The 24,312-nt window shown below is 36.2% G+C and overlaps 1 protein-coding gene across 1 annotated transcript in view; it reads right to left on the bottom strand.

Moving 5' to 3' along the window:
• Positions 1-791: 791 nt before the first annotated feature.
• The window catches only part of Cxxc4 (CXXC finger protein 4), a 24,062-nt gene continuing 541 nt past the window's right edge, over positions 792-24,312 (bottom strand). The window contains exons 2-3 of the mRNA XM_013023743.1: positions 23,830-24,311; positions 792-4,713 (exon numbers count right to left, since the gene is read on the bottom strand). Of these exons, the coding sequence (XP_012879197.1) occupies positions 4,669-4,713; positions 23,830-24,311 (527 nt within the window). The 3' untranslated portion in view covers positions 792-4,668. The remainder of the gene's footprint in view (positions 4,714-23,829; position 24,312) is intronic.

Genomic DNA, 24,312 nt, shown 5'->3' with positions numbered 1-24,312 from the left:
TTCCATGTTTTAAAACCATGCTCCACTTTTTCTTTTGGTAATTAATTGTAGTTAAGAGTCTCATGGACTTTTCTGTCTTGGCTGGCTTTGAACCACCATCCTCATCAGTCTTCTGAGTAGCTAGGATTACAGGCAACAGTCACCATTAAAAAAATAGAATCTAAGGCATCAAAATATCAGAACTTTGGCTTAATAAGCAGTGAAATAAGAGTTAAGCACATTCACCACCAACCAATAAGCAACCTGGGTAGACTACAATATTTCAAAATAAAAAAATCACTATGAAATTTCATCTCAGAATATTGCTGAGTAGCTAAAGATAGTCATAAAGCATATTTCATATTTTCTCCTAGCAGAATTTATCTTGGAGAAAGAGGAGGATGGTACATTCAATTCCTCCTTAATTTAGAAGGCCTTTAAGTTTTCAAGAAAAAGATACATCATTCAAATATGAACAAAGAGCATGCATTTTCTGTAAAGCCCCAAAAAAATACCCTGAACTTCAATGGCACGTTTAATGAAAGTTGTGTACACAATGTTTGTTCCACTGAGCTAAGGGAGAGTATAGAGTATGTAACTTTCTATTATACATAGAATTAAATTTTTAGGTCACTTTCTATCCTACATAGAATTAAGTTTTTAGGATCCTATAGTCACTACTTAAAATCCCACAAGTAAAAATGTACCCATGGAAAAGTAGAGATATTTTGAATACTAAAGTCCTTTATTCAACAACACAGAAATTTCACAAAAACAACTGTACTGGGCAAAATTGAAGTGATTTTTTAAGGTTTTTTTTTACAGTTTTGTACATGCCCCATAAATGATTTTTCTTTAATAAATACACTGTTTTCCAAAACTGCATTTTAAATAATTGCACAAGCATACATACACCTTACACAAATATCTATTAGAAAATGTAATAGATAACTGCACAGTTCAGGATAGGAGAACAAAGTGACAGGAGTCCACCTAGTGACCCAAGTTCCTGAAATATTTCAACTATTTTGCCATTGTGATAACAGAGTCCCTCCTAACACAGTAGCTGTATTTCATTCATGAAGAATACAGATCTCAGTGTGAAATGCCAAACTGAATAAAAACAAAATGAGAAACATTTAACTGTTACATGAGAACCAACTGTGTGATATCACCGTGAATCTAACCATGATCAAAGGCCCACTATAGCTTTTGGCTGAATAGATTTGACCCCAAAGAGTGTGTACGTTTAACTGCTTTCATTTTTTTCCATTATTTTATTACTGATATTATCCGCTTAAAGGCTTCATATGCTTTAGCATTAATTGCACACTTCTGTGCCAGCGGTTCTGACTGAGAGGAAGGGAATATTTCTTGTGATTATTTAATGTTAATTCACAGTAAGCCCATCATTTCTTACTCGCTGGACATGTGTTTAGAAGAAGAAAGTTGGGAGACAGAACATAAGCAACAAGGAGACATTTGTGATGTATGTTTTCATGGGGAGAAGACAATTCTTATTTTTTTTCCCCAAGGATGGATAAGTTACTACTTTGTGAGCATACCTCTGCTTATACACAAAGCAGAGTCCATCAAAAAACCACTTTGGTCGAAGGTTCAAGAAGAGAGGGTCTGTGTTATGAATTAGGGCACTGTGTGATAATGAACTGTACATTTGCTCACTATATTGGCCCAACTATTTTGATCTCCCTAAATACTGGCACATTATTATATTTCCTTTGAGAGGACAGGACCCAGAGCATGTTGGACCTCTGTTTTTAGTTCATCTGATATATAATTTTTAAGTTGTTTAGCAAGTACACACCACACCCTCTATCATTGGATTACTGAATTTTGAATTTTCTTGAAAACTGAATAGGAAAGGCAGTGAGGATTTTTTTTAAGTTACATTTCATCCATATTTGAGAATATGAGAACTGTAAACCTTGAAGTCAGGACCCTAAAGCTGTCATTGTATGCTTTATAAGTTCTCACTATATGAACAAATTGGAAGAAAAACAGAGGGAGTCCAGAAGAATATTTTTTTTCATCATCACCAATGAGAACTTTATGGCACCCCACACTACACAGACTTGTAACCAAAAATATTCAAAGCAGGTGATATGAAACACATCAGTAAAATATATATGTGAGAATTAAAGAAAAGCTACTCTGTTCTTTTTCAGTAATTAACAGATTTACTTTGATAAAAAATGAACTGACATAATAAACATCACATTATACAATATAGATACAGATTCACTAGTTATTTTCAAAAGCAACCAAAAACACATTAAGACATGCAACACCACAATGCATTTCAGACTGTCAGTACATTGCTATGTGATCTTTTTAAAATAATATGCCCAATATAGCCTGAATAGAAGTCTGTTTATTTATGTAATAATCATTTTCCTAAGAAAGGCAAGCTTCTCATTGAAGTGTGAAAGCAAGTTTTCACTTATGTGTACCTCATTAGTACAAATTGGTAAACAAAAGCAAATTAAAATAATAAAGGGGAACAAGGAAGAACTTATACTCGTTCTCATTGGTACTATAGAAGAAATATAAATTCTAACTAGAAACCCTCAAAGGAATATTCATCGAGTCAAAAGCTATCTCAAAATTATTATGCAGTACTGTACCCCATAACTTGTGATTATTTATACTTTCTAAACACAGACTGATTTTAGCACATAATGGATTTTCTCCAAAAGGTGCTGGGATGGTTACTGTAGACTTGCTTTGGTGTTCTAGGCCAGTGATGTCACATTTTTTGTCTCCCAGTGGCATTTGTACGATCAGTACCCACACTTCCCCCAAGTATTCTGCTGATGTATAAGGTGCTCCTTCTGCCTCCCAATAATTCATTCCAATCCTATCATCTCAATTCCCATTCAAAACTACAACTAGATTCTTTTTAATACCGTTTGCCAGTCTTTCAAAAATGTTACACTTCAACTTCTCTCTGTTCCCTCATAGTTTAGTTATTTTTCTTCTCCTGGGCCGTTTGACCAACCTGTTTCAACAGGCTTGTGGAATGTCGTGAGCTAGCATGACTTCCATGAATACAGAACAAAATGCTGCAGTAACATGACAACTTGAATGTTGTGTGCATTTTTTTTTGTTTTTTGATAAACTCTGTTCCAGTCTGGAATCTGAAAATAACCTTTATAGTTTCATTAAAAGAAAAAAAAATAAAAGGAAAAATCCCTAGGAATGCTGACTCTCAGAAGCCAAACAAACCCTATAGGCCATGGTAGCCAAGCTTGTATGGATCACTATCTCCTTTGTATGTGGACAGATGACAGAGCCAGCCTTCCGTTTAAGAAATTCCACAGGCTGGCCCCATCTCAGGGAAGCGTAAATGACAAGAATGGGAAAGGGGATGGTGGAGATTTCCACTGAGACATTGGGGGGAAAGCCACTGGTCCAACCAGAAGGCTATGAGAAAAGAAGGTAAAAACAGACCATATGCCTCACTTTTAGAAATGTGTTTGATTTTTTTTTTGGTAACTTAAAAATATTCTTAGCAACACCCCAAAACCAGGTCTCCATGTATTTAAGTGTTAAAACCTTATTTCATAACATACATGGTATTAATACATTTGGATACTGTGTATTAAGGATTTTTTTCCTACCAAAAAATAGGCAAAAAGAAAATGAACAAAACAAAAATAAAATCAAAACCAAAAACAAACTTATCCTATGTTTGTCTAGGAAAAAAAAAAATCAGTCGTGGATTTCTCCCCCTAAGATCTTATGTTTAGTCTAGGAAACACTGGGTTGTTTGTTTTTTTTTAAATTTGTGTTGTTGTTAACAAAAAATTTACACAACTGATTCTGCATTTTCCAACTATTCTGAGTACTCTGGCTTACAGTGCAACTCAAGACAAGCCAACTACACTAAGTACTGGGGATCTACCCCCTTCTGTACAGTTTGCTTGTAAGCAATGCAAGTGCATAACCACTACTCTAATACAGTGCTCAAAAGATTAATTGAAACTTTCATTACATCTTCCCCTCTTAGAACAGTACAACGGAAGGTAATGGCTGGATGCATCATCTTTGAAGTCTTGTAAAACTTGGCCTCAAGTCTCTAAGGAAAGATGCATGGCAAAACAGTGCCAGTGTTCTTACTACTTCTAGAAACAACTGGTAAAAAAAAAAGTTTAAAGCTAAAATTTATTGCTCCAGATTTAAATTGCAGAAGCAGACTGTTGTATACAAACTGTGAATCTCCATAGATGCTCAGACGTGATTGTCCCCTTGTGTCTAAACACACAAAATACAAGCTGCTATCTGTACAGTTTACATTTGAAAAGGAAGTCTAGATATGTACTTTGCAAAGATACATGATTTTACAGCAGGGGTTTACCCAAACTTTTTTTTTTACAGCCACTTTCAAAATAGACAACAACTTCACCAGAAGAGCTAAATTACATCAAAGAAAGAATCAGTGTATTGAAAAGTAAATAGACTAGCCAATTTCCCAAGCTCCCATGTTATTTTTATGTGTTTTTTTCCTCTTTTCTTTTCCTCTGTTTTGTTCTTTGAAGAAATCCCTATACATAAAATGAAAATAATTTCTGGATATTTTCTTCAATGCTGGACTAAGCAGTTTCTTAAAACAAGACATTAGATTGCCCTTCATTTCCAAATGCCTTGAAAATAAGATACACTACTGCTTTAAAAGAACCACCGGAATGCTTCGGCACTGGGAACAGGTGTTCTCTATGAAAAAAAAACAAAAAAAAAGCAAGAAAACAAGTTAAGCTTTCTTTCTATGCCAATATAAAATTAGATTTTTCTCCTTTACACTTCAGCAATATCTTTAGTCAGCAATATACAACGTAATGACTTGTATATTTCAACATTTAATAAAAAGAGACATTCTCAATCTTAGGATATGACGAAAATTAGAATATTAAATTTAATGCTAACATATAATGATTAAAACATACTGATCTTAAAAAAGAATACAGGAAATGCAAAATGAATAGCAACCAGAACAAGCACATAACACCATAAAACTATGGACCGCAAAAGGATTACTTTTTCCTAGTTTTACCCTTATATATTAAATGTATTATTTAATGACAGATCTTCATTTATTTTTTCTATATCAAAAAGTATATGATCAACTATGCATATAGTCTTTAATATTAGTAAGACACATGTGTATTGTATGCAATAAAAGGTACTAATTAACTTGCTCTACCATAACCCACACCAACAAAAACATTACCAACAATTTAAACTGAAATTTAGATCTCTGTTTTTATGTAAAATCTCAAAACATATACATTTATGTGAAATCTATGTAGGGCAAAGTCAGAATTAGGTGAAGTAATTTCTTGATTCTGGAAGATTTCTTTTTATAGTGTGCTAATAATAAGTATCATGTCAATATTACCTGTATCACTTATCAATGACTGAAATGCTAAATGTATTTTATCAATAATCTAATGAGCACTATTCTGATAAAAATGTCCATCTGAAGTGAGTCTACATTTTCAATGAATTAATAAGTATAAAGCCAATCACACTATTTTTAGTGAAGGCAGATAAAGAAAAGAAGCTTAGGGTATATTTTCTTACAGTGGCAAATAAGTCTTACTTCTTAGACAAATCCAAAAGGTCTGTGTAGATTGTAAGATAATTTTTAAGAATAAATAAGTATAGGGCTGCAGAGGTAACTCAGGGTGCTTGCCTAGCATGCAGCACACACACACAAAAAGTGCATGCACATGTACACAGACACACAGACACAGACACGCACACACACACACACACACACACACACACACACACCAGCTTTGCTAGCATGCCTATAATCCTAGTACTTGGGAGGCCAAGTCAGAAGGATGGAGAATTGCAGAGTACTCTGTGGTACATAGCAAAACTCTGTTGCAAAAAAAGAAAAAGAAAAGGAAGGGAAGGAGGGAGGGCCAAAGGTAAGAAGACTGAACAAGACTGGTTTATTCAGTGAATGTTATTTTCAAAATACTTCTTGAAACAATACTCATGACACTTGAATTACATATTTTAGAAGATACACCAAAAACTATAGTGTAATGTTTTAATAATTGAGACCAGCATTTATTTACCTTCTCATCCATGATTAGCTGAGTTATGGGATTGTCATTCTTTTATGCTAAAAACGTCACTCCAAACTAAGGGTACTGAAGTAAGATATCACTTACAATATAGGTGAATAAAACAATTATTTGGAAAACAAATCTGCTTTTCACTATGTGTACTAAAAAAATTTTTTAGAGAAAACTGCCCACACAACTAATAACAAACTTCCATATTGTTAAGAAGAAATTAATAATTACTACAATTTGTTAATTAAATGTTGCATGTGTGTGTACCAACTGTTTAACTTGTGAGTTATCTTCTCAAAGCACAGAAGTTCTCTTATTCTCAAAAATATAGCCCTGGCTTTATTAATATTTTACTCCTATCTTGATGAATTCACCAGTTTTCTTCTTCTCACTATCCATGCATGGAACTGTGAGTGAATAATAAATAAACTCCTAAACTGCTCTCCCAGATTGGCATTAAATACAAAAAGTAAAATGTTCCTGTCTTAATTACACTTACTTAATCACTATCAAAGGACCTTATGACATGAGAGAACATGTACACATTGTAGTATTCATACTTTATAGGCACACAAACAGTAAATGGAAACCTGCAAGTTTATACCAGATGCTAACTTGCTAGCTGATGCCAACTAAGAATAAATTTTATATAAGTATGCGTAGTTACACAAATGTAGTCATTTTTAACGAGATAAATTAGATCCAAGTATATCCATGCAATTATAGATCTCTGGTTACAGATTCACATATTAAAAAAACAAACATGTGCATATATATTCACGTATATTCACATTTATGTGTATATGTGTCACAAAGTGATGCCAAATCACTCTCAGATGCCAATTGGAAGCCGGATATAAATATGTACTTTTGTAATGTTGTCTCTTGGTAAACATATATGTTTATGGAGATAAACAGAAAAATTTATGGGATACATTTTTTTTAATGAGATGAAGTCCTTATGCCTTAGATATGTTCCTAAATTGCTTCCCCAACTCTTTTTTCTTCCTGAGCTCCTTCCTACTACTCGGTTTTATTTGCAATATTAAGAAAAAGTAAGTTTATAAAAATGTCTCCTGGTGTTAAGGTTCATTATTGTGGGTGGGAAGGGAAGGCATTCACTTGTCAATCTTACTCATATTAATCAAAAGAAGCTTCAAAAACCAACATAGAGTTTATTTTTTTCCTTCTTCCCTCACCCCCCCGCCCCAGTACTAAGGCTTGAGCTCTGGGCTTCCCTCTCGCTAGGCAGGAACTATACCACTTGAGACACACCTTTAGGCTTTTTTCTGCTTTAGTTATTTCTCATAATGCATCTCAGCTTTTAATCTAGCCAGCATCAGACATTGATCCTCCCAATCTATGCCTCTTAAATAGTCTGAGTTTCAGATAGCTATCTCCATACTTGGCTTTTTTGTTGTTGTTGAAATGAGATCTCACTAACTTTTTGCCTAGGATGATACAGACATAGTTCAGGCTGGACCACAGATTTCCTACCCTAATGTGATCTCTCATTAACTACTTTATTAACTCTGTGATTTACTGAGCAATAGGATACATGGAGGCTAGTGTAATCCCCAGAAATTAGAATATCAACAATGTATTGGAGAGAAAAATGAGAAAATAATCAGTGAAGCATGCTTAATTTGTTTCCTTCTATTAACATCTTTGAGATCAGGAATCCTAAAATTGGCTACCTGGCAAATCTCCTAAAATATGTGAGAAAATTTAGGAGTGATGGATTCCTTGGAACAAGTTATCCCCAGAAACTTAGAATAAGGCCGCTCTAATACTTTTATTTTCGAGTAAACACAACAGCAAATCTCTTTGGTGGTCTAGAGGGCATATCTGCCTTCTTGCTCAGCTTTCATAAAGCTCATTAACAATTTACTTTAGGCCTGGCCTAACTTCTTAGAAAACAGGATGGTGCCAAATTGTTTTCCTAGGTGATGGGGTTGAACTCTTAAGTTTCTGATTAAGTGTGTATGAATTTGGGCACACAACTTCCTTAATGATGTCAGCTACTGAGGTCGTTGTTATGAAGATTTTATGAACTGGCTTGGGGACTCAACATGCCAACATGGGGGATTAAGGTCTCAAGGAAAAACAAACTCTGGATGAGACCACAAGGACTTCCAGCTTAAGCAGGACTGTTATGCTGAGTGAGAGGAAAACCAGATCCCCTTAAAAGAGATAAGGGACAAAATCGAGTTCATCAGTCTTTTTTATGACAGTCTTACACACTAATAGGATCCTGGCTTCCAGAAGCTTGTGCAGAAATCTCCAGATCCCCACGCCCTATCTGCCAGCACCACTGTCAAGTATGGTACTCCTGAGAACTCATCCTACCTAGACCAGATCCATAAGGACCTTTAGGGAACAAAAAGAGAGATAATGAGCTCTGTTTCTCCTTTCAGTATTTTTTTTTTTTTTGGTGCTAGTCCTGGGTTTGAACTCAGGGTGTGAGCACTGTCTTTGAGCTTCTTTTGCTCAAGGCTCGCACTCTACCACTTGAGCCACAGCTCTACTTCTCAGCTTTTTTTTTTTTTTGGTAGTTTTAATGGAGATAAGAGGTTCACAGACCTTTCCTGTCCAGGCTGTCTTCCAAGGATGATCCTTAGATCTCAGTATTACAAAGTAGCTAGGAAAACAGGCGTGAGTCATCAGTTCCAGCTCCTTCAAGTAACTTTTTTGAGCCAGGAAACAGCCTCTAATAAAAGAATGACTTAATCCAAATATATTTTGCATTTGCCTTTAAGAAACACAGAAATTATTATCTCTGGGAGAAATATATTTTAGTTTCATTCTTGTTTTCAAGGAAGAAATGATCTCATAACCTATGATAAGTAAGAATCCCACCCCCTCAAATGCCACTTTAAGAATTTTTAGAGTGTTTCTCTTTTCTGTATCTGCTAACCAATCACAGTCTGTGGGCTTTTCAAGTCAACCACATGTCTACATATTTTTTTTGTTAGAAAATAAAAACTCAGCTCATAAAAGCTTCAAATGAGACATCTATACCTCTACACATCAGGATTTCTGAACTGGCCATTTCTAACTAGATACAAGTAGGATGTTGCAGTATTCACACCACTATACTTAAGTCTAATCACTTCTAATAAGTTAGAGCAGAGGTTTCAAAGAGAAACATTAAAGATAACTCTTATTGCAGAAGCTTGCCTCACACTTATGCAATTTTAAATGGATATGTTTGTGCCATTACAAATTCCTCTAGCTAAGCTAGGCACAGTGGCAAACACTTGTAATCCCAGCTCCTTGAGAGGCAGAAATTGGGAGGATTTCAGTTCTAGGCCAGCCCAGAGAAAAAGTTTGAGAGATCTCATTCTGAATTAGGTGCCCCAAGCCTGTATTCCATGCTATAAGGAAAGAGAAACTGAAAGGATTATGGTCCCTGCTGGACTGGGGAAAAAAAAAAACAGGGACTCTATCCCGACAACTAACTAAAGCAAAAAGGACTAGGAGGTGTGGTTCAAGGAATAAAGAACCTGCATAGCAAGTGTGAGACCGAGAGTTCAAACCTCAGTATCACAAAAATGAAACAAAACGTAGCAACAACACCAAAAGTCAGTGGACGACTCAGCCACCTTAGGCCGCCACATTAGAAACTCTCATTGTATTGGGATCGCATTCCTCACACCAGCATTTGAAGACCTTAAAAAAAATCCCGATAATTCTGTATAAATACATAGTGTGTGATATAAGAAAACATAGCAATAGGCCTTCCTATTTTCCTTTTGCTAACTAAATATAGGTGTTTTCATGGATTCTTATAAATTTTTCAAGCTTGGAGTTTTTGAGTGGGGAGGGGGGTGATGAACACCAAAATAAAGATTCTTCCTAGTAAGACAGCTATTTTCCTGATGTATATTAGTACATCTTCATGGTACATTAATACCAAAAAGAAGGAGGACAAGGGGGCAAAGGAAGAGGAGGAATAGAAGAAAAGAGAAAGTGGAGAAAGAGGAGGAAATGGAAGAGGAGGAGCTAAAATAATGTCACCTAGGTCATTTGTCAGTTTTTGTTTTTAGCACTGCAGATAGAACCCAGGGTTTCTTACTTGCAAGCAAGACAAGCACTCTACCACATGGCCTGGCCCAACTTATTAACAAAAACTTGTGACTGTGACATCTTCAGCCCTGTAATTGAGTCTCTTCCCTTCTTTCCTCCCTACCGTGGACAACCCTTAAATATTACCTCTGCCACCCTATGATTTTAGAAGGCATGATCAGCTAACTTTGCAAAAAAAAACAACCATACACACACGCAAGTTTATAATTATATTGGAAAGACACTAGGTTCACATGCAGATAGAGTCAAGAAAACAACTGTCTAAAAGATTTTGGGTGTATAGGGAGAAAGGGGGTTGATAGGAAGGAAAATGACAAGTCTAGCACTATGATTCATGCTAGTCTAGAGTCAACCCATTCCCTTACCCGCCCCCACTCCCCAAGACACCCATTTGTGATCCTATTGATTAATAATCACTTGCTATATGCCAAATCTTTTGATTAATGATAGGCATAATGGTATTTCCATTACGTTTTCGAAAAGTACTTAAAACCACATCATCCCAACAAGTGAACACATTTCTTGAGATAGCATCTATCTGGACACAGACTATAACATAGTAAGTAGTTCAACAGTAAGTAAAAAGAAGAAATTATTTCAATGATCTGCAACTTAAAAGATGTCTTTCAAAGATAATTTCATATCATATTTTTAATCTTGCATGTAAGATACAGCATGAAATTAAAGTAAAATTGTAATTTAAAAAGCAAAACTTCATTAATAAAACTATCTTGAGAGAAACTGAAATATAATATATATATAACACGCATGTGTCTTCATGATTATATTATATGCAAATAAATATATTTGGTTATAGACTGAATCATATGTGCATGTATGTGTACATGTACATATATATATATCTGTGTATGTGTGTATAGAAGTTTAGTAATGAAACTTCTCTTTGAAATTTCCCTAGTAATTGTTGTTGAATGTTACAACTACCTCTAGGTGAAATTCTTGGTAAAGAAAGAGTTGTCCAACAATTTTGAACATTTGGTAATCTTGATCATAATCTAACCTGTATGTCACTCTATTATTTAAAAGAATAAGAAATATTTACGTAAAATGCGAGAAAAGGAAAAGTTGCCATTTAAAAAATGATATCTTATCTATCAAAGCACAGATTTGGATATCTCCTAATTTAATTAAAAATATATACAAAGTTACCACTAATATTCACTAGCAATTCAACCCCTGCTGTTTCCTTTTATCGTTGACCTGAGAAATAGAGAAATACTTATTTTTCATATTGTCTACAAGTGAAAATAACAAGACTCACAGAGAATTGTTCTCCTAGTCTAAGTCAAAATACCATTTTGGTTTCAGATATTGAACTTCATTTTCTTCAGATTTTTCTGAAAAACAGCCTCTGGGACAGGCCCAAGCTTGATAGACTACTACTGGGTTTATGTCTATCAAGTACTAAAAGGAATTGAACAAACAATAGTTCAACCAGTCAGAAGTTATCTTTAAAATAATATATTCAAGTAAGGCTATGCTTCTAAGAATAACGTGACTTTTGGAAGCACTTTCTGGGTTTTGTTTCTTTTTTTTGTTTCTTCTTTTTCCCTCCCTCCATTTCTTTCTTTCAACTACACACAAAATGCTCCAGTTCATACTCATACTGACTTTGATATATTGGTCTTATCCCTAAATATTTTTTAAAATACTTGTATGTGTGTACATGTGTGCATGCATGCATGCCAGTCCTGTAGCTTGAACTCAGGGCCTGGGCACTGTCCCTGAGCTTTTGTGTTCAAGGCTAGCACTCTACCATTTTGAGCCACAGCTTCACTTCTGGTTTTCTAGTGATTAATTGGAAAAAAGAGTCTCCTGGGCTTTCTTTCCCAGACTGGCTTTGAACTGAGATCCACAGATTTCAGCCTCTTGAGTAGCTAGGATTACAGGTGTGAGCCATTGGTGCCCAACTAATATTTTTTTAAATAATAAAATTGAAAGCTAATAATTACTTTAATTCAATTGTAACAAGATTTTTATATGTCTCTGAAATCTTTAGAAATACATTTTGTGAATAAGAGCCTATCATGTTCTAGAATAAATTTTTAAGTATTCAGATTTTAACTTAATCTCATGATATTTTCATGGCCTATCTTTTTCTGTAAATATTGTTTGAGTAGAGTTACACATTCAGTTAACTCATTAGCCAAGCAAATTAGTATAGCTTTTTTTAAGCACAGGGTTTATAAGATGTAGTGGTGGCTACTATTCTTCTCATTAACATCCCTCTGGAATCCTTTTTATAGATTCAGTTACATATTTTCCAGAAATTATCCTTAGACACGTAAAAATTACTCAAAGGTTTTTGGTTAATTTATAAATGGTGGATACCCTCCATCTCTCTAATCACCATCATTAATTTTAAAGATTAGTTTCCTGACCTTCCTATGTTTCTAATTGCAGACTTGAGAATTACTTTGTGTGTATGTGTTTGTGTGTGTGTTGGTTCTGGGCTTGAACTACAGGTCTAGGTGCTGTCCTTGAGCTTTCTTGCTCAAGGATGTTGTTCTACCACTTGAGCCACAGCTTCACTTCTGTCTTTTTGCTAGTTAAAAGGAGATCAGAATCTCACAGCCTTTTCTGCCATGACTGATTTAAACTACCATCCTCGGATCTCAGCCTGAGTAGCTAGGATAACAGGCATGAGCCATTAGTGCCCAGCTGAGAATTTAATAGGATGCTGAGTAGAAAATAACCTAGTTATATTTTTCCTGATATTTTGTTCACTATGTTAAATAAAAGGCAGCAATGTCCAGTGGTTCCAGTTGACTTAAACCCACATCCACAGTATCTTTTCATAAATTTTAAGACTTTAATTACCACTGGTCATTTATCAGTTAAACTACAATGAAGATTAACTTCAAGTATGACAATTCTTTGTGCTAACCTACTCCTTTCTGACTTCTCTTCAATCTGTAGCAATCCTTAGCCTCCTTTGTTTCCTTTGCCTTCCCTCCGTCCCTCCCTCCCTTCTTCCTTTCTTGTCTCTCTCCTTCCTTCCTTCCTTCTATATTTGCCTCCTCCAATATTAACCTTTTGCCTTATTCAAGTGAAAGAAAACAGTTCAGCACTCTATAAAATATGCATTAAAATACATGAAAAATATAGTAAAACTAATGCTACCTCACCGAAATGTCAATCTGTATTACTTATGTAGATCTGGGGGACTAAACCAAGGATGATTCAAATAAACTTAAAGCTTTTAAATAGGAATGAGATTGCTTTTACAATTGTCCACACTTTTGATTATATCATTTTAAATTTGTCCATTTCCTGAACTGGGAATTGAAACTATGAATAAGGGGGTTAAGTACCTTGAATGAAGGACTAAGACCTAGAGTGGAAGAAATGCAATAGTATTGAAAATCGTTAATAATAAATTAGGAAAGTCCAAATTCCTTAAGCCAGGACACAAACATGTTTGTGTGTGTGTGTATGTGCACCTGGGTATATACTATATAAGTATCTTCAGAATAGTACAAGATAAAAGATAAATTTCCAACCTAAATATCTGCTCAATTGGATTTATCAAGGGTTTACCACGTTCTTTGTAATGTCATGTATTCCTGAATAAAGCATAGATATAGATACAGACCTGCCTGGAAGGAAATACACATTCTTTACAGGAATACATTTAAATTTTACTCTTGGTTTGAAATATTCAAATATAATTTCTTTCCTCACTGCAGACTTGTTTGATTGTGTTGAAGGTATTGAGCTAGTGTTTTTCCAGCATTTTTGACTGTAGTAAACAGTCTGCATTTTACAAAGCAGTCCAGAACAAGCACACACCGCATTTATGCGAACATGCAGAATGAAGCAGTACTTAGCAATAGCTACTGCATGGGAGGCACTGACACACTTGGCTCTCATCTGTTCTATTTTCAAAATATCATGGTGGGAAACCCACACATTGGTTTGTGTGCCACTAATGTACTGTCTGCTGTGACTTGAAAAACACAACATCATAAAAACTGAGCTCACCTCCCACCATACAAAAACATATGTGAATGGAGTCATGTGATACATATCTCAACTATTTAGCTTCATAATGCACTTAACTCTGCATATGGAAGCCTTACAGAGAAGATAAATTTCTTTTCTTTTACATGTAGCTAAAACAAAAAAGACAACAGCTTGCTAAAGTTGAGTAGAGGATTCTATACCCTCCTATTTTCCATCTTCTACACCTCATCTTTATCTTTCTTATTCTTAGTGCCATTAAAACTATCAACATGCCAGGTACCACTGGCTCATGCTTACAATCCTAGCTGCTCAGATGGCTGAGATTTGAGGATCATGGTTTGAAACCAGCCCAGGCAGGAAAGTCTGTGAGACTTTTATCTCTATTAACTAGTGAAAAGCCATAAGTGAAGCTATGGTCCAAGTGAGCACCAGCCTTGAGTGAAAAAGCTCAGGGAGAGGGCCCAGGCCCTGTGTTCAAGCCCTAGGAGTGGCAAGTTGCACACGCACACACACACACACACACACACACACACACACACACACACAATCAATGTATCTCATCAACTCTATAAGAAATAACACTTTCCAAAGAAATTTACTCCTCAGCACAATTATATTTCTACCATTAATGCATTATCACAAATATTCACTATTGACACATAATTAACTCCATAATAGTTTTCTTTTTCAAAAATTATTTCATCTCTCTTTCCACCCTGTAACACTTTGAGGCCAAAAGGAAAAAGAAAGACTACTGCAGAATTCGCCAGCCTTGCTAAAATCCACAGAAATGCCCATCACTCTTCCTGATCTACGTGCAGAAATCTCTTCTGTCCGAATCCTGACTTGATCTCTAGCTTTTTGATGTTTCTATCAATCATCTAAGTGTGGTTTGCTGCTTGTGCCAGAAATGCATGGTCAGCAGTTTTCCCCATTACTTAAGACTTTTCCCTACTTTATCAAAAATGTCCTATAAAATATGTAGATCCATGTCTATGAAACATAAATGGGATCCCATTTTCTCCTCCTCTTGGAAATACTCGCTTTCATTTACACTGTGGAATTACTCTACTAAGTGCATCAGCGGAATTTATAAAAATAATAGCCTTAGTTGCAATATTCCTTATCTCTAAAGGATTTGCCACTCTGTTCCACTGAAACCTATGCTCTGACTCTGGAACCAAATATATTGAGTCAAGTCACAGAAAAAAAAAATATTGTCTCTCATTTTGTATTTTTCTATTCTCTGCAAAATTTCTGATGGAAAGCTGACATCTATAATCTCGTATTGATCAAGTTGATGGTAGTCACTGCATTTAGCATCCTGGCTAGAATAGTTCCTATTCTTTTGCTTTTAATCTTTTACTAACTAGCATCACTTTTTGTTCTCAACCTTTTGGTCCTTCTTAACTATTTTTGTTTCACAGACACTCTGTTCTTATTTTTCTTAAATAAAAAGGCTGGGCACTGGTGACTCATGCCTGTAATCGTAGCTACACAGGAGGTTAAAATCTGAGGCTATCGGTTCAAGACCATCCTGGGCAGAAAAATATCCAAGACTCATGTCTAATTAAGTAAAAAAAAAGCTGGAAGTGAAACTGTATCTTAAGTGGTAGAGTGAAAAAGCCAAGTGAAGATGCGAAGCCTTGAGTTTAAGCCCTATTACCAGCAAATACACTTTCAGAAAGGGAGGGAGGGAATGACATTTCTATAGTCATTTCATTTACTATCACAACCATCACAGTTACCTATTTTATTTCCCACCTATACTAATGCATTGGAGATTTTCTAATTTTTTAAGTATTTGTTACACATGTTAGCTAAAAGTAATTACAGTAGATACATGAAAATATTGAATTAGTAATATAAAACTGCATTGTGTTGTGTGTGCATGCACACACATACACATATACACAACTATGAAAAGAAATCAAATGGATGGTGGTGGAGTTGCTGTAGGAAGAAAGGAAGGAGGGAGTGCTAAATGATGGAATTGTCTTGTTGAAGTGATGGACTTGCAAGGCAAACTGCATGGCCTCCTCAGGCATTTTTCAATGCAGATGGGAGAACAAGGAAACTTGTTTGTCTGGTTTGTGTCTGCAAGTGAGCTTAAATTGGATCTTCGCCAAACTGCATGATTAAAACAAATATTCAGAACATACACATCACAAAATAAATCTACCTGGCCTCTAATATATGAAAACTATGAGTAACTTGTTGGTAAGTAAAGATAGCTATTTTCAGAATTTTTATTGTTCACTGTAAAATAAACTAAAATTATATAGCATCTTTCAGTTTACAATGAACATTAATTTCAGGTAATATTATAACGTTGTAAGATGTATTTATATTGTTACTCTCATTTTTTTTTCTTTCTGTTAGTCATGGGGCTGGAACTTGGGGCCTGGGTGCTGTCCCTGGCCTCTTTTGTTCAAGGCTAGTGCTATATGTCTTGAAGCCACAGTTCTACTTCCAGTTTTCTGGTGGTTAATTGGAGACTTTCCAGCTGGGCTGGCTTTGAACCTCGATTCTCAGATCTCAGGTTCCTGAGTAGCTAGGATTACAGGCATGAGCCACCAGCACCCAGCTGGTGGGTATTGAAGGGAAAATAACATTTATAGAAAGCTTTTGCCTATGCAGCCTCATGGTCTCTATATAATGTTTAACAACAGAAAAAGAGGAAGGAAGGAAGGAAGGAAGGGAGAGAGGGAGGGAGGAGGGAGGGAGGGAGGGAAAAGAGGAGGGAAAGGAAGGAAAGGGAAAAGAAGGGAAGGAGGGAAGGAAAGAAAAGCAAGGAAGGAGAGAGGAGATGCAGGGAGGGAGAGATGAAAGAAGGAAAGGAGGGGAAGAAGAAGAAAGGAAAGAAGGAAGCAAGCAAGTATCTAGTATTTTATTTCCTAAAGAAATAGACCTTGAATAGGAGCTCTTTGGGGGGAAGAAGGGAAATAATTGCTTTGCCACTAGCCACTATTTAGTAAGAAAAGTAATGTGAAATAGTTGTTAAATAATAAGAGGAAAAAAATCCTGTAAACTTGTTCTTATATCTATCTATATATTCTGACAATCTTAAATCAAGAGACAACCCTGAAGTTTCTGAGAGGAAAAAATATTTCTCATAATGTTTTAGAGTAGAAGTTAACAAGCCTGCTGGGATCCTTTTAGCCCCTGCAGAGCTAAGTCTTCAACATTATTAAATGGCTGTCTTATCTGAAGTATGGTGTGACATAACTCAATGAACAACAGAAAACATATGATGCTGAATGAAGGGAGGTTTTCCCATTTCCCTGAAGAATAATTCAATTCTGAGACAGGTATTTGCATGTGATGGTACAAGACAGGACTCAAGGATAAAATCACCAAGTAACTCCCAAAGACAGAACAATGATAGATAAAGAAGTATAAGAAAAGCAGGAACACTGAAACAGAAGGCAAAGAACAACAATTTTCACGTATAATGTCCTAAAAATTTGAAAAAAAATACTTGAAAACCACTTTTTTAATGAATAGTGTTATTTTCTAGAGTGTTCAGTTTCACTAACATCATCTTACAGTCAAGCCAGTGACTAAAAAAAATTAATAAAAATTAAAGACTATACCCACGCATATTTGTTCTACTTTTGATTTTTATAAAATAACTCTAGAACTAGTAAGAGAGGGGAGAAAGTAGCCCTTTCTCCAACTTTTATATATTTATATGGACAGTTAATAAATCTGGAATTCTACCTATTCTGTCTAAAGTAATAATTTTAACCTGATATGGCTAAAAGACAAACATATGAATTTATCTTTGGTATTTTGTATATTATAAGTAAAAATAAATTGTAACAATCTGAAGCATATTCACTTGTATAAAAGCTACTGAATATTAGGACATTTAGTTCATCTTTTTTCAATGCAAACCATATGTTTAGACAATCTGACCAATTCAAGTGGACCACTAATTTCTAAGATCATAAATGACATTAAAAGAAATTATTAAAACCATTTTAACCTATATCGTGGGGGATTTTCAAATAGCTGAATGTTTAATTTTGTATGCAAGAAGACTATCCCAACAATGCTTCCAGAACTATATTATGTTCCACTTCCCAAACTTAATAAACAATGGTCTAGCTGGAGAAAGTATGGATGGGAAACTCATCCTTTTTGCACACTTTTTAACTTCGAGCCTTTCAGATCATTTTGTTACATTGTTCTATATTGATCTGTAAGTCTGACTGTTCAAAGTCACCTTTTCATTCAGAAAATAGATGGCAACATACACTAGTACTTCAATAACCAATTTACTAAAACTTTAGAAATCAAGCAACTTTTACTACCTCAGAATTAAGTATTTATTCCCTCATGAACCAAATACTTTTATCTGACTATTGAAATCTGAAGTTTAATGTTAGATATCTTGTTTCTCAGTGGTACTCTGTTTGGTTGCTTGCATTTTATTTGAAGATGGTTGAATTTCAAGCAAAAATTCATATGGTGTAGTCTACAGATTTTGATGGCTTTATTTACTATTCAATTCTACTCTGGGAGATCACTTAGATTTTACTTGGTGTTTGGATGGAACAGAGTTTCATTTAGGACTTCAAAAAATATCTACTTCTGAGCGGGGCACTGGTGGCTCACATCTATAATCCTAGCTACTCAGGAGGCTAAAATATGAGTATTGCTGTTCAAAGCCAGCCCAGACAGGAAAATTGGTGAGACTCTTATCTGCGATAAATGATTCAGAAAATGCAGGAAGTGGTACTGTGGTTTAAGTAGTAGAGTGCTAGCACTGAGCACAGGGACTCAGGGACAGAGCCCAGGCCCTGAGTTCAAGCCCCAGGACTGCAAAAAAAAAAAATAATAATAATAACAATAATAAATAACAAAAAAAACCCCAAAACAAAACAAAAACAAAAACAAAAAAACTATTTCTTTTAAAACCAATTTTATTTTTTATTATTTTAAAATTGACAGATAAAGATGGGCATATTCACCCATGTACAATATATTCATATATATGTGTGTATATATATATATGTATATATACTATCTTTAGCTCCTTTGGATTAAACATACCGATGGGAAGTGAATTTCAATGGACATTAAATACTTTGACCAAAACCACTGATCTGTGGCTTTGACTTTAAAGACTCAACTTTTCTGAGTTCTTCTTTCTCCTATCACTTATAAAGATACTATCATTTTGTATTGAAAAATTATCTTTCCCTTTATAGCTAATGATGTGTTTGCATTTTTGTATTAAAACAAGAACTTGCATCTTTTTAATTCTTGAAAATGGAATCTGAAAAGACAGCTTTTAAATTGCCACATAACTTGATAAACGGGAATGTTTCAAATCAAGAAATAAAACATTTATATTTGATTCAGTGATCATAATTACTGAATTCATACTTCAAAAACCTTACGACAGGTTCAAATATTCACTAATATTTTTTCCAACTATACAAATTCTGAATTTGAGTGACACCTATTTTCTGTGTGGTCTACAGTTGAATGTCCTCAGCAAGTAGGTGTCATCATTTTTACACAAATTAAAAAGAGTGCTTTGACTAGATTTTCATAACTGTCTATATGTTTGCCAGGACTCATAAGTTAGCATATATATAGATTATGTCCCTCCTCTCTTAAAGTAATCTTTGCAATCAAGTTATCATTTTTTAAATAATACCTGGGTAGTTTTTACCAAAGCCTCAAGAAGATCAACCTAGCTTGTAGAAGAAGTTGTCCTGTTCTTCAGTATAAAATTTTTAAAAGAAAGAAAAAGAAAAGAAAAAGGCATCCTTTCCCCTGATTTTGCAGTTTCTCAAATTCTTCCCTATGAAGTTGTGGCAGTAAAGAGAGCAGGTGTGGGGGCAGGGAACTCTCCCAACCTCAAGAGGCATCTCTTACTAATGCAATTCCATAAATCAACTAATGGGGGGAGGGGGGCCAGATCTGTGTGGTCTTTAATGCTGTCCCACTGAGATCAATCATGTCACCTGAACAATGTTCAGGCACTGAGAACCTAGGGTTGCCCAGGGGATAACTTTATCCCTTGAGCCTTATCCAACTGGAATATTGTAAAAAAAAAAGTCATCAGAAACCTAACTGCTGTGAATATAAAAATTTAAGGTTTGTCTTTGCTTGTAGCTTAATGTTATAAGGATTTGCCTATATAATCATGCTGGTTAATGTATCTAGGAACTCAGTATCAATCACTGGCATTTATATTAATGTTTTTCACATCACTATTTAAAAAGCATTTTTAACAACTGCTTCCGACAATTAGTGGCTATTACTACAGAGACTAAGTCAACAGCAAAATATGCAAATATATAGTCCTGAAATCATAGAAAAACTAAATGATTTATGTGCATGATCCTAAGTATTACCAAGCGGTAATATGTAATCAAGGGGTGAAAATTTTTCTGTAGCATTAATTGCTGCTCTTAAAATTAAATGAAGCAGGAAATATAACTTTAAAAGGAAGGCTAAGCCAGGCACCAGCGTCTCAGGCCTATAATGTTAACTACTCAGGAAGCTGAGATCTGAGGATCAAAGCCAGCTGAGACAGGAAAGTCCATGAGACTCTTACTTCAATTAACAAAAAAAAGCTGGAAGTAGATCTGTTGTTCAAGTGGTAGAGGTCTAGACTTCAGAAAAAAACAAAACAAAACCTCAGAGACAGTGTCCAGGCCCTGAGAAAAGCAGAAGGAGGAGGAGGAGGAGGAGAAGGAGGAGAAAGAGAGAGAGGGAGGAGGAAGAGGAGCAGGAGGAGGAGCAGGAGGAGGAGCAGGAGGAGGAGGAGGAAGAAGAGGAGGAGGGGGGGAAGGAAGGAAGGAAGCAGGCAGGCAGGCTAGTGTTGGACTTTTAAAAAGTAGGCAAGAATGCTTGCACAATCCATGTGAGTCTATCTTAATAGAAAAATTGATAATACCTCAGTCTCTGAGATGAGACTCAGTAAAAGAAACAAACAAGGGAACATGATGTTGGAAGGGATAACTAGAAATACCTGTCAAGATGATGAAATGCTAACAGGTATTCTAAAGTCATCAGGATTTGCTACCAAGTTTCCAAATGGCAATCTAGAGATTGCAGCCCTATTGAGCTCACAAGTGACCATCCCCACTTAGCAGTAAATTTAGTGTCTGAAACACCTTAGAAGTCAGGTCAGTAGTGGGACATTTTACTGACCTCCAAGCCATTCTTCCAGCTCTCTTTCAGTTGTATAAGTCCCTGTCACACTGACAGGTGTCTGGTAGCCTCCAACTATATACTTGCAGGTATACTTTAGTTTACAACTTGCAATTCCTAATTTTTAATGACCTACATACACTATAGACAATTTTCTTTTTTTAACATAGCCTTTTTCTTTCTATGGCAGAATATTGTTCCACTGATAATATTTAAACAATAATCCCCACTCTGATAGGAGAGAGACTCTGAGGAAGAGAACATGTTGAGACTTGCCTAATTTGCTATCCACACCCAACCTTTGGAAGATCAGCAGAACTTTTATGCATGAGACTTTTCAAAAGGAATGAAAAGGAATCTATGCTATTTTGTGAGCTTCCAAAATGCCTAGGAAATTTAAACATCATATAACAAGCTTGTGGGAAAACTATTGAAAGAGAACCAAAAAAAAAAAAAGGTGTATGAAACTGTCTTAAACTGATACATGAGCACAGAAACTTACACAGGAAAAAACAAACCCAAAACAACCCTACTGGTTACTTTCTAAGTCCAAACTTTTCAGTAGTCCTTGTCCATTAAATGCCCGAAAATGGCATGTTCATAGTGCTGTAATACAGAAACCTATAGTTCTATGTACATCTCAAAAGAGAAGGTTCAAAACCATGTATTTCTTATCAATTGAGTATTCATGAGAAATTTTAGTAGAGCGGAATCTAATTTTCTATGGTTTTCCATGTCTAGAGAAGTCATAGTATCTTAATCCTTAAAAGAGAACTCAAACGTTAAGTTGAGCCACCAAAGAAGATACAAGAACCTGCACTCTGGTACTAGAATCTTTGTTTAAACAGAGGTACCAAAGGAAATACAATAAATCACCCTGCAGTAAAGTTAAACTTTTAACAAAGACACACTTTCTCATGTAAAGAGGATCAAGTGCAATATTTTAATGGAACTGATTGTAGTCAATAATATTACCCATACACGTCTCATTTTTGGAATCCCAAAGTGCTATCTGCCTTGATTTATACTACTATACTAAGAATAATAATTTTTATAAAGTGATACTGGGATTTGTGTTCAGATCAGCAACAAAAATCTTTAACCCTGTCTCCATCCTTTCAAACATCATTTTCCAGTAATTCATAATGGAACTTCACCAAAGAAACATCTCCAAGTAGTGCTCATAATATGGACAAGAATATACAGACACTCCTCTTAAGATAGCTTATGGAAGCCATACTCACTCTACAATCCAGACCATATAATGTTCCCAAATACTAAATTCACCCCCTGGAGTCTCATTTTGCAAACAGCTAACTATGGTTACCTTTCCATGATTTTTAAAATATACCATCAAATCATTTGCTTTTGTAATTTTCTACTTTTTTTCCTGTACTGTTTTGATCCAGATACTATAAAAATTTCACCAAACACACTAATTTCTATATTTAACGTAACAGGCTAATTTAATAACCATTTCAGAGACCATCTATAGAATGTCTTTTCTTAAGGACAGAAGTCCAAGAAACTAGCATTGATCATTATTAGATCTTGAACCCAAACCATTCTTGATGTGCAGAGCAATTCTGTAACCACAAAATGGTTACTTTGTCCAACCCACAACCCAAGGGAAGTACTTTACCATTCACTTCTGAAACTATGTAAAACAATGTCTAACTCCCCAGCATTTGCCCTCAAAAGAACTGCATCCTTTGATGCGAAGTCACAACTCCTTAAAAATTGGTGGTGGTCATAAGCGTTCTAAATGATTTCTTTCTCAAAAACAAAAAATGCCAGATAGGAAAAAAACAAACAAAAAAAAAAACTGGAAACCTTCCAGGTTGAAGAGACGAACTATCTTAGCCAGGTGTAGAAAAAACAAGTTATTTCAGTGTACGTGTGTGTGTGTACACATTCGTATATGTGTATATGTAATATGTATGTGTGCATTTATGTATGTCTCCAGATACATGCACACACGCTGTGTCTTCACCTTAATAACTGTGCCACACTATTAAGTCTCTCTAAGCTATAAGCATCTCTAGGATATGATATATCCAATTCTTTGGACATAGGTATGGATTCCTTTTTTTTCCTTTTTAATAAGGAGGAGGGTGCATTTTAAAGGAGTCAAAAGCGGACCACACTGAATGTCAGACTTGTGATTATCCAGAGCAATTACACACACACACACACACACACACGCACACAAAGGAGGGGCGCCCCCTCTAGTGTAGCAGCAGGGCGGTGCCACGCCCAGGGTTAGCTGTGGTGGGACGGGGTGGCGCAGAGGCCGCGCCCTCGGCCCATCCATCCACCCAACCCGCCACCGTGCGGGGCTGGGTGGCTCTCACAACCTGAAGGCGGCTTCGGAGAAGGGGTACTGCACGTTGAAGCCCGACAAGCAGCCCTGCGTGGGGGGAGAGGAGAAAGGCGTGAGGAGGGCGGGGGGGAGGCTGGGAAACAAGAAATCATCTCCTCTGACCTCTAGCGAAGTGCCAGGTTTTTTCTTTAGCTCTTCACATTTCCTAAATTTGCAGATCTGGTGTCCGGTTTTGCGGTTCCGGCAACTGCTGCAGACGCCACAGTTGATGAGCCTCTTGCAAGGCACGCACACCCCGCAGCGTTTCCGCTTCTTCTTGGCGGGGTTGGCCCCGCCAGCGCCCCCGGAGGAGGAGGAGGAGGAGGAGGAGTGGTTCTGCGGGCAGTCTGCCAGGTTGGCAATCTGGAAGGCGCTGTCCGTGACGGCCGCCGAGGCGGCGGCGGGGGAGTGCAGCGCGGTCATGACGATGACCCCCGGAGGTAACGAGATGCCCCCCAAAGCCGGGATGGCGGAGAAGGTGCCCACGCGCTCGGGGAGGTTCATGATCTCCGCTTCCGCCGCGCCGCACTTGAGCTTGTTCATGCATTCCCCCGCCAGAGGTCTGCAGTGCTCGGGGGACAAGGTGGAGAGGAAATTAGTGTTGGC

Source organism: Dipodomys ordii, unplaced genomic scaffold (genome assembly GCF_000151885.1).
Source record: "Dipodomys ordii isolate 6190 unplaced genomic scaffold, Dord_2.0 Scaffold70, whole genome shotgun sequence".
Lineage (NCBI taxonomy): Eukaryota > Metazoa > Chordata > Mammalia > Rodentia > Heteromyidae > Dipodomys > Dipodomys ordii.
The sequence above is the reverse complement of the archived record's forward strand: the minus strand, read 5'-3'. Positions and strand labels throughout refer to the sequence as shown.